This window comes from Protobothrops mucrosquamatus, unplaced genomic scaffold, assembly GCF_001527695.2.
Source record: "Protobothrops mucrosquamatus isolate PMUCROS unplaced genomic scaffold, P.Mucros_1.0 scaffold6953, whole genome shotgun sequence".
In the NCBI taxonomy this organism is placed as follows: domain Eukaryota; kingdom Metazoa; phylum Chordata; class Lepidosauria; order Squamata; family Viperidae; genus Protobothrops; species Protobothrops mucrosquamatus.
In genome coordinates, this window is record NW_015392765.1 from 6,194 (window position 1) to 21,193 (window position 15,000).

Here is a 15,000-nt window from a genome sequence, read left to right on the forward strand (position 1 = left end):
TTCTATTCTATTCTATTCTATTCTATTCTATTCTTATTCCATTCCATATTCTATTCTATTCCTGTTTTAATTCTATTCTATTCTATTCTATTCTATTCTATTCATTATTCTATTCTATTCTATTCTATTCTATTCTTCTTATTCTGCTCCCTTTGAGGGCTGACTAACTGCTTCTGATGTTCTGCAGTGCCACAACCGTGCCTGGCTGCTTGGACAGACTCCCATTGCTCTTGGAGAGCTAGGAAAGGGGCGGCTGGCTCAGCAATTTCCGGAATCTGCCAGGGAGGGGGCGGGGTGGGGCAGCAGGGAGGAAAGGAAAAATTGCTTTTGGATTTTTTTCCCCCGGAAAATTTCTGCAAGTGCAAAGTTTTGGTTTCCCCAGCCGAGAGAGGAGGAGGGAGAGGCTGGCCCACTGCAGGGACTGGATTGGAAAGAGGTAAAGAGGGGGACATCGGGGTCCCTTTTGGGGCACCAAAGGATGCCGGGTGATCCTCTGGCATCCAATCCTAAAGCAGGCTGGCTGGGGGACTCTGGGAATGGAAGTCCACCCCTCTTAAAGCAGGCTGGCTGGGGGATTCTGGGAGTGGAAGTCCCCCCCCTCTTAAAGCAGGCTGGCTGGGGGATTCTGGGAGTGGAAGCCCACCCCTCTTAAAGCAGGCTGGCTGGGGGATTCTGGGAGTGGAAGTCCCCCCCCTCTTAAAGCAGGCTGGCTGGGGGATTCTGGGAGTGGAAGCACACCCTCTTAAAGCAGGCTGGCTGGGGAATTCTGGGAGTGGAAGCCCACCCCTCTTAAAGCAGGCTGGCTGGGGGATTCTGGGAGTGGAAGCCCACCCCTCTTAAAGCAGGCTGGCTGGGGAATTCTGGGAGTGGAAGCCCACACATCCTAAACCTCCAAGGCAGAGAAGCAGCGGCTTCAACACAGACCTGCAGAGTTCAAGGAACTCGGGATCTTCTTCAGCCGAGTGGCTCTTTGTGTGTCTGGCCTTATTTCTTTGCTCTCCTCCTCCTCCTCCTCCTCCTCCTCCTCCTCCTCCTCCTCCTCCTCATCCTCATCCTCATCATCATCATCATCCTCATCATCCTCATCATCCTCATCATCCTCCTCCTCATGAATAAGGCACCCAAGGCAGAAAAAAGCTAACCATCAAATGCAAAAGCGCTTTTTCAAGAGGCTGGAGGCATGTATCTCCCTAGCCTTCCAATCAAACATGTGAAATTAAATCCCACCCCCCTCACAATTGACCCCAGAAGAAAAAACAGTCCTGGAAGGAGGTTAAACCTTTTCCTTTCATCAGCCTCTCAAAATGCTGCCCACCCACCCAACCCAGAGGGTCTCCCCAGAGTGCTTTCCAAATTAGCCCACTGCTGCACCCAGTGTGGTCAAAAAAAGTCAAGATGGCGACCGCCACACGCTAACTAACCAAGGAGAGAAGAAACCTGGAACTAAGGAGAAACTTCCTGACAGGGTGAACAATTAACCAGTGGAACTCCTTGCCTCCAGAAGCTGTGAATGCTCCAACACTGGAAGTTTTGAAGAAGAGACTGGACAGCCATTTGTCCGAAATGGTATAGGATTTCCTGCCTGAGCAGGGGGTTGGAGTAGATGACCTCCAAGGTCCCTTCCAACTTTATTATTATTATTAACAACCTGCCTCCAGAAGCAGTGAATGCTCCAACACTGGAGGTTTTTAAGAAGAGACTGGACAGCCATTTGTCTGAAATGGTATAGGGTTTCCTCCCTGAGCAGGGGGTTGGATTAGATGACCTCCAAGGTCCCTTCCAACTCTGTCATTCTGTTAATTCATCAGTGGAACTCCTTGCCTCCAGAAGTGGTGAATGCTCCAACAATGGAGGTTTTTAAGAAGAGACTGGACAGCCGTTTGTCCGAAATGGTATAGGGTTTCCTGCCTGAGCAGGGGGTTGGACTAGATGACCTCCAAGGTCCCTTCCAACCTTATCATTATTATTATTCACATTAAGCCTGAATGAGCTAGTCAAGAGAGGGGTCATTAGTTGTCTTTAAAAACAACACAAACACAAACACATTATTATTATTATTATTATTATTATTATTATTATTATTATTATTATTATTATTATTATTATTATTATTATTATTATTATTATTATTATTATTATTATTATTATACTTTCGCCAAAGTGCCTTCACCGCCTCCGATTCTAATCCCTGTTTCATCAAGAGACCCCAACATAAAATCATTCCCTTAACAACGGTTTGAATTAATGATAAGCCCTGAAAAAGTCAATCACGAGCTCAATTCGAACTCGTGACCGCTGCCTTACCCCCGCCAGTCTACGTGATGGCAATCGGGGGTAAATCCCATTGACGACCAGTTTCAGCGTCCTGAGGTCACCCAATCGCAATTGGTGAGGGTTGGGCAATTGGGCAAAACGCGGCCAAAAAAATGCCATTGGTCAAGCTGGATTCGCATTCACAACCCAGGTCAACTCAACCTTCGACCGCAGGACTTGACCTACTGACCGCATTGACCTATGGGAAAATTAGTTGTAAAGTTGGCGTCTGGTCACACGAGGACTCGACGTAAGACGATGATGACTAAAAATTAGAAATTGTGGTCATACATCAAGGATGGAAACTAACCCAAGAGAGAAGCAACTTAGAACTAAGGAGAAACTTCCTGACAGTTAGAACAATTAACCAGTGGAACCACCTGCCTCCAGAAGCGGTGAATGCTCCAACACTGGAAGTTTTTAAGAAGAGACTGGACAGCCATTTGTCCGAAATGGTATAGGGTTTCCTGCCTGAGCAGGGGGTTGGACTAGATGACCTCCAAGGTCCCTTCCCTTCTCTTAATGAAGAGAAGGATGAGGGGGGACATGAGAGCAGCCTTCCAGTATCTCAGGGGTTGCCCCAAAGAAGAGGGAGTCAAGCTATTCTCCAAAGCGCCTGAAGGCAGGACAAGAAGCAACGGGTGGAAACTAATCAAGGAGAGAAGCAACCTAGAACTAAGGAGAAACTTCCTGACAGTGAGAACAATTAACCAGTGGAACAACCTGCCTCCAGAAGCGGTGAATGCTCCAACACTGGAGGTTTTTAAGAACAGACTGGATAGCCACTTGTCTGGAATGGTATAAGGTTTCCTGCCTGAGAAGGGGGTTGGACTAGATGACCTCCAAGGTCCCTTCCGAGTCTGTCATTCTGTTAATTCAGCAGTGGAACTCCTTGCCTCCAGAAGCTGTGAATGCTCCAACACTAGAGGTTTTTAAGAAGAGACTGGACAGCCGTTTGTCTGAAATGGTCTAGGGTTTCCTGGCTGAGCAGGGGGTTGGACTAGATGACCTCCAAGGTCCCTTCCAACTCTGTCATTCTGTTAATTCATCAGTGGAACTCCTTGCCTCCAGAAGCTGTGAATGCTCCAACACTGGAAGTTTTTAAGAAGAGACTGGACAGCCATTTGTCTGACATGGTATGGGGTCTTCTGCCTGAGCAGGGGGTTGGACTAGATGACCTCCAAGGTCCCTTCCATCATCATCATCATCATCATCATCATCATCATCATCATCATCATCATCATCATTATTATTATTATTATTATTATTATTATTATTATTATTATTATTATTATTCCTCCCTCCATGCGAAAGGTCTGAAGCATTGTGACATCCCTGGCACCGTCACTTACCATGATGGTTGTGTCTTCGGATGCGCTGGCAATGACGTTGTCGTTGTGGGGGCACCAGTCGATGTCCAGCACGGGGGCCGTGTGTCCAGTCACCAGGGGAACGTTCTTGTCCACGCGGCCCATCTGCAAACATACATGGAGAACAGGGTATTTTTTAATTTATTTATTTAATTTATATGCCGCTTTCCAAAGGAAGATTCTGGTCCCTGCACCCAGAAAAGATCGGCACGAACTTGGTGGCTCGCCCAGATTTAGTTGGGCCTAGTGGTCAAGGCATCAGGCTAGAAACCAGGAGATGGAGAGTTCTAGTCCTGCCTTAGGCCAACTGGGGTGACTTTAGGCCAATCCCCGGGAGACGGTGAGTTCTAGTCCCGCCTTAGGCGTGAAAGCTGGCTGGGTAACTGTGGGCCAATCACCGGGAGACGGTGAGTTCTAGTCCCGCCTTAGGCGTGAAAGCTGGCTGGGTGACTTTGGGCCGATCACCAGGAGACGGTGAGTTCTAGTCCCGCCTTAGGCGTGAAAGCTGGCTGGGTAACTGTGGGCCAATCACCGGGAGACGGTGAGTTCTAGTCCCGCCTTAGGCGTGAAAGCTGGCTGGGTAACTGTGGGCCAATCACCGGGAGACGGTGAGTTCTAGTCCCGCCTTAGGCGTGAAAGCTGGCTGGGTAACTGTGAGCCAATCACCGGGAGACGGTGAGTTCTAGTCCCGCCTTAGGCGTGAAAGCTGGCTGGGTAACTGTGAGCCAATCACCGGGAGACGGTGAGTTCTAGTCCCGCCTTAGGCGTGAAAGCTGGCTGGGTGACTTTGGGCCAATCACCGGGAGACGGTGAGTTCTAGTCCCACCTTAGGCGTGAAAGCTGGCTGGGTAACTGTGGGCCAATCACCAGGAGACGGTGAGTTCTAGTCCCGCCTTAGGCGTGAAAGCCGGCTGGGTGACTTTGGGCCGATCACCAGGAGACGGTGAGTTCTAGTCCTGCGTTAGGCATGAAAGCCAACTAAGTGACCTTGTGCTAGTCCCTCTCTCTCAGCCCGGCCCACCTCACAGGGTTGTCATTGTGGGGAAAAGAGGAGCAGGAAGGTGTGTTGGATACGTTTGTCGCTCGAGTTACTTGTCCGAATAACGGCAGGATCCCAATCAATAAAGTAAAGAAAGAAGCCGAGAGGGTCTCCCACCGGGGGGTCTACTGGGAGCCTCCTGACTTTGTGGTCCAGACAAGGTGCGTTGTTACACAACTCGTCCTTTCCACCAAGGACAAAGAAATTGGAGCGATTACTCCTCGTCATCTGAACGTTACGGCTCCGTTAACGCAGCCCGAAATCATCGGGGACAATTTTGGCAGCCCCGTCACGCTCTTGCAAACTGCACTTCCTGCGCTCCAACTCCCAGGTGCGCCTGGCGGGACAAGAACATCCTGATCCCCTCCTGGGCATCGGAGCGCGGGCTCCCCTCCGAAGGGGGGACTTTTCTTCGGAAAGGCTGGGTGACTTTGAGAGGGCCCCTTCTTCTCCCCCCCCCGTGGCCTTTCGTTTTGTCCCTCTTCTGTTGAGGGGCTGCCGTCCCCCAGCCTCACGGGGGCTTCAGTTGCCCCTGGTCTCCGGGGGTGGGAGGAAGAGGAAGACGAGGAAGGGAAGGAGAAGGAGCAGAGGAAAAGGAAGGGAAGGGAGATAAATAGAGAAAGAAATGGAAGGCAAGAAAAAGAAAGGAAGATAAAAAGAGAAAGGGAAGGAAAGGGAAGGGAAGGGAAGGGAAAGGGAAGGAAAGGAAAGGAAAGGAAGGAAATGAAAGGAAAGGAAAGGAAAGGGAAGGAAAGGAAAGGGAAGGAAAGGAAAGGAAAAGAAAAGAAAGGAAAGGAAAGGAAAGGAAAAGAAAGGAAAAGAAAGGAAAAGAAAGGAAAGGGAAGGAAAAGAAAGGGAAGGGAAGGGAAGGGAAGGAAAGGAAAGGAAAGGAAAGGAAAAGAAAGGGAAGGGAAGGAAAAGAAAGGGAAGGGAAGGGAAGGAAAGGAAAGGAAAAGAAAGGGAAGGGAAGGAAACAAAAGGGAAGGAAAGGGAAGGAAAGGAAAGGGAAGGGAAGAGGGAGAGAAGAGGGAGGGAAGAGGGAGGGAAGGAGGGAGGAGGGGAGGAAGAGAAATGAAGGAGGAGGAGGAGGGGAAGGAGAAGAAGAAAGAAAAGGAGAAGGAGGAAGAGAAGTGATGGAGAAGAGGAAGGGAGGGTCCCTGGTGCTTTCTGAGCTGTTTTCTCGCAGACGTCTCATGACCCAACTAGGGAACATCATCAGTACTAGAAGGAAGGGGGTTTGCTGAGGGGAGGAGGAGGAGGAGGAGGAGGAGGAGGAGGAGGAGGAGGAGGAAGATTGTGGGGTCCCTGGTGCTCTCTGAGCTGAGATGTTTTCTTGCAGACGTCTCATGACCCAACTAGGGAACATCATCAGTGCTAGAAGGGAATCTGGGGTTTGCTGAGGGGAGGAGGAGGAGGAGGAGGAGGAGGAGGAAGGATCAAGGAGAACAGAAAGTAGGGAGGCCACGAGGGCTGGGAGATTGTCGGGAGGATCAATGCAGCCCCTACCCTAGATCTATGGTGGCAGAGTTCTCCTCTGGGCGCCCTGACCTTGAGCCTGCCGCCCCCCTCAGGGAAATTTGAGCTGTGGAAAAAATGTTGCCCCCCCCCCTTCAGCCTCCTCCCTTCGTTTTAATTGTTCCCAAAGTGAGTCACTTATTATTGTGACTCAACCGGACAACTGCTCCAATCCATCTCACAGGGGCTGGCCGGTCCAGGGCAGGAAGGGTGGAGGGGAGGGGGGGGGGAGAGAAGGGGACACTTAGAGGTCAGCTGCCTGAGGAGGGAAGAGGAAAGAGGACAGTGGCGAGGGTGCAAAAAAATTCACAAGCAGCAAAGACTTTGGGGGGAAAAAAAGTGCAGAGAAGAGCAACTAAGACAATCCAAGGCTTGGAGACATAAAACGTATGAAGAACGGTTGCGGGACTTGGGTTTGGCCAGTCTAAAGAAAAAAAGAAATAGGGGAGACATGATAGCAGCATTCCAGTATTTGGGGGGCTGCCACAAAGAAGAGGGGGTCACGTTATTCTCCAAAGCACCAGAGGGAAGGAAGAGAAACAATGGTTGGAAACTAATCAGAAAGAGAAGCAACCAGGAATTAAGGAGAAACTTCCTAACAGGGAGGACAATTAACCAGTGGAACAGCTTGCCACCAGAAGTTGTGGACACTCCATCACTGGAGGTTTTTAAGAAGAGGCTGGACAGTCACTAGTCTGACATGGTATAGGTTCTCCTGCTTGAGCAGGGGGCTGGACTAGAAGACCTCCAAGGTCCCTTCCAGCTCTATTCCATTCTATCTAACGACGAGGGGTGAACCTGATAGCAATCTTTCAATATTTGAGGGGCTGCCCCAAAGAAAAGGGGGTCCACATTCTCCAAAGCGCCTGAAGGCAGGACAAGAAGCAACAGAGGGAAACTAATCAAGGAGAAAAGCAACCTGGAATTAAGGAGAAACTTCCTAACAGGGAGGACAATTAACCAGTGGAACAGCTTGCCACCAGAAGTTGTGGACACTCCATCACTGGTGGTTTTTAAGAAGAGACTAGACAGCCTCTTGTCTGAAATGGTCTAGGGCAGGGGTAGGCAACCTTGGCTCTTTTGTGACTCCTGGACTTCAACTCCCAGAATTCCTGAGCCAGCATGGGGGAACTATGGCCCCCTCATGACTTGTGGACTTCAACTCCCAGAATTCCTGAGCCAGCATGGCTCAGCTTGGAAACCTCTCCCTTTCCCCTCAGCATAGCTAGCTCAGGAATTCTGGGGGTTGAAGTCCACGAGTCATAAAAGAGCCAAGGTTGCCTACCCCTGGTAGGGTCTCCTGCTTGAGCAGGGGGTTGGACTAGAAGACCTCCGAGGTCCCTTCCAGCTCTATTCTGATTGATTGGCGCGCTTGCTTCCTTTGGGGTTCAAGATATTTTATAAAACACCGGGTTTTTTTTCCTCCTGGAGGTTCATCCAGGCCACCTGAAAATTGTCCTTAGATGGCAGGACGTGTGGGCAGCCAGAGTCCAACGGGGCGCGTCCATCTTGTTGCCGGAGATGCGAGCAATTCGTCACGCCTCCCCAATTCGGCTCCCTGCCTCGGCTGTCTGGAGGGATGTCGTGCGCATCATGGTGTCATGGCAGAAATGATGCGAAATGGGTGGTTTAACAAAGCGAGGAAATAGCAGGGTGTCCTTCAGGGTTTTTGACATTGTCAGGTCTTGTGGACCTCTGCTTGGCCGGCTGGTTTTGATTTAATGTACTGGCCGTGTCATGCTTTGCCTGGTGGGGGTCCTTGGTGCTCTCTGAGCTGGGTGGTCTTCTTGCAGGCGTTTCACGACCCAACTAGGGAACATCATCAGGGCTGGAAGGGAGGGGGATTTGCAGAGAGGAGGAGGAGGAGGAGGAGGAGGAGGAGGAGGAGGAGGANCCTTGGTGCTCTCTGAGCTTGGTGGTTTTCTTGCAGACGTTTCATGACCCAGCTAGGTAACATCACCAGTGCTAGAAGGGAGGAGGAGGAGGAGGAGGAGGAGGAGGAGGAGGAGGAGGAGGAGGAGGACTCTGGGGCTGCCCTCTGAGCTTGGTGGTTTCCTTGCAGATGTTTCACTACCCAAGTAGATTATATACAGCGGCTTGCCCTGCCCACCATTCAATATATAAATAGAGAGTATCTAAAGCATTAATTAACCAACAGCCAGATAAGCGCGGATTAACACCAGTCGAACAGTCAAGCAGAAAACAATACCCCAATGAAGGAATTACCAAGGCGAAAACCGCAACCCCATCAAACGTCTATGCTCTCTCTGCGTGGAAAGGAGCTTTGAACCACTGTTTCCAGCTGGACCGAGGACCGGGCACGGTCCCAACAGCTGGAGGCATTAAGAAGCCAACTTGTATAAATGTTGCATTCACACAACCCACGAAAAACCCCAAGGATAGCGACCGCATTAGGCGTTGGAACGGGCCGCGATCCCCAGCCACGACGTTTTTTCCTCCCTGCGAAAGTGCGGGATCGGTTTACGTCGGCCACGTCAAGCGTGTTCAGAGGATAAGTGTCCCCAAAAGGAATTTAAACAAACCTTCCCAATAAATAAACTCCAACAGAGGGAAAGAATAACTTGGGAAACGGACGTCAAACACCCAGGTTACGGAGGACGGATGGCTGCAAAACAGGGTGGATTGCAAATTAAACATGAATTGGCAGAAAAGGCAATTTGAGGGGGCATCAGGAGAAATATTGCACAGGGGGTCCTAAACGTAAAACAATTCATTTTAGTAACGGTTCAAAGTTTCAACAGCGCCGGGGGAAAAAAGTGAATTATGTCCGGTTTTCACACTTGAAACCGTTCCAGCATCCCCATGATAAAAATTCGGACACATGGCAACTGACTCATATTTACGACGGCTGCAGCGTCCTGGACGTAGAATGGGAAGGCCTGGGGGAAAAAAAGCTGGACAAATTGGGGAAAAAAAACAGAGTTTTTTCTGTGTTTTTTTTTTCAAATGGCTTTGGAAGGGGGGAAAAAAGGAGAAAAAACTGTTTTTTCCCCAATTTTTCCATATTTTTTTTCACCCCAGGTGTCCCCATCTCTGTCTGGAGTCAGGGGATTCCCCCCTTTTGCCATCTTCCGACAAGGAAAGTCCATGAGGAAGCCAGATGGATGGAAACTAACCAAGGAGAGAAGCAACCTGGAACTAAGGAGAAACTTCCTGATAGTTAGAACAATTAACCAGTGGAACAACCTGCCTCCAGAAGTGGTGAATGCTCCAAGACTGGAAGTTTTTAAGAGGAGACTGGACAGCCATTTGTCTGAAATGGTCTCTAGGGTTTCCTGCCTGAGCAGGGGGTTGGACTAGATGACCTCCAAGGTCCCTTCCAACATTATTATTATTATTAACAACCTGCCTCCAGAAGCTGTGAATGCTCCAACACTGGAGGTTTTTAAGAAGAGACTGGACAGCCATTTGTCTGAAATGGTATAGGGTTTCCTGCCTGAGCAGGGGGTTGGACTAGATGACCTCCAAGATCCCTTCCAACTTTACAAAAAAAAAAGAACCTTGTGACTAACTTAACTGAGGCAATGATTGACTTAACAATTGGAGTAATCCATTGCTTCTTGTCCTGCCTTCAGGCGCTTTGGAGAATAGCTTGACTCCCTCTTTGGGGCAGCCCCTGAGGTATTGGAACGCTGCTATCATGTCCCCCCTCGTCCTTCTCTTCATTAAACTAGACATACCCAATTCCAGCAACCGTTCCTTATATATTTTAGCCTCCAGTCCCCTAATCATCTTTGTTGCTCTTCTCTGTACTCTTTCTAGAGTCTCAACATCTTTTTTACATCGTGGTAACCAAAACTGGATGCCGTATTCCAAGTGTGGCCTTACTAAGGCCTTGTAAAGTGGTATTAACACTTCACGTGATCTTGATTCTCTCCCTCTGTTAATGCAGCCTAGCACTGTGTTGGCCTTTTTGGCAGCTGCAGCACACGGCTGGCTCCTATCTAAGGGATTGTTCCTCCTACATAAATGTGGGTCCATTCCACGTATCGTGGCCGGAGCAAGCTGTGGTGGCATTGCGTAGTCGCAAAAGGGGATCACATGACCTGGGATAGTGCAACCGTCATAAATACGAGTCAGTTGCCAATTATCTGAATTTTGATCACGTGACCACTGGGATCGTCAGTGTGAAAAACATCCATAAGTCCTTTTTTTCAGTGCCGTTGTAACTTTGAACAGTCATTAAATGAACTCTTGTACGTCAAGGATCACCTGTAGTTTTACCCAATACAGGTAGTCCTTGATTTACGTCCATTTCCTGCCTGAGCAGGAGGTTGGACTAGATGTCCTCCAAGGTGCCTTCCAACATCATCATCATCATCATCATCAATAATATTAATATTAATATTAATATTAATGTTGATGTCAGTAATATTAATATTAATATCAATTAATATTACTATTAATATCAATCAATATTAATAATAATATTAATCGATATTAATAGTAATATTAATCAATATTAATATTAATAATATTATTATTTGTTTAGCGACCGTTCCAAGTGACAAAGCACTGAAAAAAGCACAACCAGTCCTTAGAAAAATCGCAGCATCCCCAGGGTCACGTGATCAAAATTTGGGCGTTCGGCAACTGGCGTGTACGTACGACAGTTTCAGCATCCCCGGGGCCAGGGGGTCACTATTCGTGACCTTCCCAACGGCTTCCGATGAGCAAATTCATCACGGAGAAGTTGGATCGGCTTAACGACCGGGCGACCCACTAAACAACTGCAGGGATTTGCTAAACAGCCGTGGCAAAGAAGGTCGTAAAAACCAGGCATGGCTCACTTAACGATCGCCTTGCTTAGCAACGGAATTTCCGATCTCAGTTCCGTCGTACCTAGAGGACTGTCTTCCTGTTTTGAATCACCCTGGATTTCTCCAGAATTTTAAACAGTAACCACATTTCCAAAACGTTGATTCAAAATGCTGATTCAACCCGTGGAACTCCTTGCCTCCAGAAGTTGTGGCTGCCCCATCACTGGAGGTTTTCAAGAAGAGACTGGACAGCCATTTGTCTGAAAGTGGAATATTGCAGGGGGTTGGACTAGAAGACCTCCAAGGTCCCTTCCATATCTATTATTCTCCTCCTCCTCCTCCTCCTCCTCCTTTTTAAGAAGAGATTGGACAACCATTTGTCTGAAATGGCATAGGGCAGTGATGGCGAACCTATGGCAGGCGTGCCAGAGGCGGCACTCAGAGCCCTCTCTGTGGGCACGCGTGCCACCGCTGCCAGCAACAGGTCCATCAGCCGCCCGGAGCAGGACCCCCACCCAGCATAAAGGAGACAAAGCGGCCGACTAGCAAGCTGGAGTAGAGGTGGTAGAGCAAAGGTCACCAACCACTGTCGATTGGTGGACTGGAAGAAAAGGGAGGGGGAAGCATTTTACATGCGTGCATGCGCGCACGGGGCCGCGAGCACGTACGCGCTGCAAATGGGGCGGGGCTAGTGTCTACGTGATACTCACTAGCCCTGCCCCGTTCTTACGTGGTGCAGCGCCTTGTATCTGCACCCCGTGATGTCGCGGCGCCCATTTTTGCGCCTTGCAGCACGGTGGCCCATTTTTGCAACCCCCGTTTTTGCGTGCCGGAGACGGCACTCAGAGGCGCCTCCCTGGCCCCCACCCCCCGAGGGCACCACAATGCTGATGAGGCCCTGGCACTTTGCGATAAACAAGTGGGTTTTGGGTTGCGGTTTGGGCACTCGGTCGCTAAAAGGTTCGCCATCACTGGCATAGGGTCTCCTGCCTGAGCAAGGGGTTGGACTAGAACACGGGTCCCCAACCCCCAGGCCGTGGACTGGTACGGGGCCGCAACATGCCAGCAACCGGTCCGCACAAACAAGGAAAGCCCCATCCGCGGGATGCAGGCAGCACGCAAAACCACGCCCCCTCCGGTCCACGGAATAACCTCTCTCCATGTAACCGGTCCCTGGTGCCCAAAAAGTTGGGGATCTCTGGACTAGAAGACCTCGAGGGTCCCTCCCAACTCTGATATTCTGTTCTGTTCTGTTCTGTTCTGTTCTGTTCCGCTCTCCTAGCCCTGCTTTTTTTTTTTTGGGCAGGGATCAGCTTGTGAAAATAACACTGAGATCTGGCACCTTTGTGCGTCAAAGGAACAAATCCACATTTCAACTGCAGCATCTCCTCTCCTTTCCAGGGATACCGCTTCTGCTCGCTGTTCCTCCATTTCCTGATCGGTTGGGAACCAATTTCTCGCTCCTGACTGCAGTCCGTTATGTACGGGCGCGCACGCACGCACACTCAAACCACCTCTGCGTAATTTTCTAAGCGAGACTTTCTCCTTCGTTCCGCTCTGTGCAAAGTGGGCTCCTGCCAATTTTTGAAGAAAAGAAATGACTGGATTCTCTCCCAAACCCCTGAAAAGGTAGGGCAGAGGTTTGGTCTCCTCTGTTAACGAGGCAAATGAGTTTCCGCATCACGTTCCAGTCTTTTACCCCGCTCTGGTCCGGGTGTGGTTCTTAGCCTATACTGACTTACCTATTGCAGTAGCAGGTAAAAAGGTAAACCAAGTGGAAGCAGAGTTTCTCGGTTGAAAACTCTCCCTGCGTGAGAAAGGGATGAAGGAGAGTATCACAGATGTCCAGGAGATGAGAAATTAAGGCTAGGCAGAGAAATGGAAGGAGTCACGCTGGGTGCATCTACCCTTGAGAAAAGATGATGGAAGGGGAGATGGAAGGACTTGGTCACCGACTACAAGGCTACAGTACAGGGCTACAGTACAGGCCTGAACGAGTGAAATGAACTCCTGAAACCGTGCTAAAAACAAACACGATTTGACTTCTAAGATGATCAACAGCCACCTTTGGAGAAGGACGCAGAGAAAGGGACGAAGGAGAGTATGAAGGATATACAAAGGGATGAGAAATTAAGGCTAAGAGGAAGGAATCGAGCTGGGTGCATTTAATCTTGGGAAAAGATGATGGAAGAGGAGATGAAAGGACTGGATCAACAGCTGATGGACGTCAACAGAAGAAGGTTGAGTCATCTCTTTGTCTCCTCTGGCTCCAGAATTCAAGATGTGGGATAACGGATTGGATTAAGATAATGTTTCTCGACATCAGCAACTTGACGATCGGAGGGGGAGACTTCAACTCCCAGAATTCTGGGAGCTGAAGTCCACCCATCGTCAAATTGCTGAGGTCGAGAAACATCGGATTAGGAAGAACATCCAAGTGAAGACCCCAGAACGTGCCAAGCTCCCATGCCTGGAAGCAAAGGTTGAGGAGACATCTCTCCAGCTTTTCACCCACATTCCTGCCCCCCAAGCAGCAGGTCAAGCTTCTCTAGGAAAGATGGGGCAAAGTGGCCCATCTTCCACCATCCCAGAGATACCTTTTTCCGCTGAAGCCCATAGAGAAAAATTTGTCAACAGGCCACAAGAGAGAAGCAAAGTCACCAAGAACGTCCGGAAGTAAGCGAGCAGGTGGAAGGCCCAAAAGATTGACTTGGGTTTGGTTGAACCCTTAGGGTACCTTCAAACTTCTCCAGAAAAGAGACCCCAAAACTACATTGCTTGTCCAGAATCAAAAATAGAATCCGGTTAACTAACCCATCGTCAAGTTTTTGAGGTTGAGAAACATTATCTTAATCCAATCCATTAACCCTCATCTTGAAGACAAAGACAAGACACGACTTGTCCTTCTTCTGTTGACGTCCATCAGCTGTTGATCAAGTCCTTTCATCTCCTCTTCCATCACCTTTTCCCAAGATTAAATGCATCCAGCTCGATTCTTTCCATTCCTCCTCTTCGCCTTAATTTCTCATCCCTTTGAATATCCTTCATACTCTCCTTCATCCCTTTCTCTGCGTCCTAAAAAATGACAATAAAGGTTATCTTATCTTATCCTTCATACTCTCCTTCACCCCTTTCTCTGCGTCCTAAAAAATGACAATAAAGGTTATCTTATCTTATCTTATCATCTTATCTTATCTTATCTTATCTTATCTTATCTTATCTTTCATACTCTCCTTCATCCCTTTCTCTGCGTCCTTCTCCAAAGGTGGCTGTGGATCATCTCAGAAGTCAAATCGAGTTTGTTTTCAGCATGGTTTCAGGGGGTTCATTTCACTCGTTCAGGCCTGTACTGTAGCCCTGTACCGTAGCCTTGTAGCCACCGGGCCCCGAGTGCGAATGAAGCAGGCCCGGATTGTAGCAATCCACAGAGCCTGCCAGGGGAAGTGCCAAGATGCCGTCGCAGAAGGCTCAATTGCTGTTTTTGCCTTTTGCGATGGCTGGCTTCTGCATTGCTTATATAGGCCAAGGGAATTCTCTCCCTCGCAGGGCTGTTGTGAATCGTTACGGAAGCACCTCGAGTGCGGAAGTCAAAAGCCTTGGGAGACTTCAGTGCTGCTCCTCCCCATGGCTCCCGCCTTTGGGGACAGATGCCCCCTCCCCACAAGGCCACTTACCTTGCTCAAGGGCAGGACCATGAAGGCTCCTCCTCCTCCCGATTCCACAATGATGGCTAGGAACTTGGGGTTGACAGCGCAGAAGGAACTGTCCCAGGTCACTTTGGAGACGCGAATGTCCTCATACATCTGGTCGGCCTTGACCGGCTGCCCGAAGACATGCCGGAACTTGCTTTGGCGAACCACCCGACGACTCATGGCGGGGGACCTGGGGTGGGGGGTAAGGGGGGGCGGAAAGAGACAATGAGGTCAGCCAGGGAATTGGTCCACAGCCGTCCCCAGATCTTGGACATCGCAACAGAGAATGG

General features: G+C 49.4%; 1 protein-coding gene across 1 annotated transcript in view; it reads right to left on the minus strand.

Moving 5' to 3' along the window:
* The window catches only part of LOC107300407 (coronin-6-like), a gene marked incomplete at its 3' end in the record, with an annotated part of 19,609 nt that extends 4,719 nt beyond the window's left edge, over window positions 1–14,890 (minus strand). Inside the window, exons 1-2 of the mRNA XM_015829740.1 lie at window positions 14,693–14,890; window positions 3,666–3,788 (exon numbers count right to left, since the gene is read on the minus strand). Of these exons, the coding sequence (XP_015685226.1) occupies window positions 3,666–3,788; window positions 14,693–14,890 (321 nt within the window). The remainder of the gene's footprint in view (window positions 1–3,665; window positions 3,789–14,692) is intronic.
* Window positions 14,891–15,000: the final 110 nt, after the last annotated feature.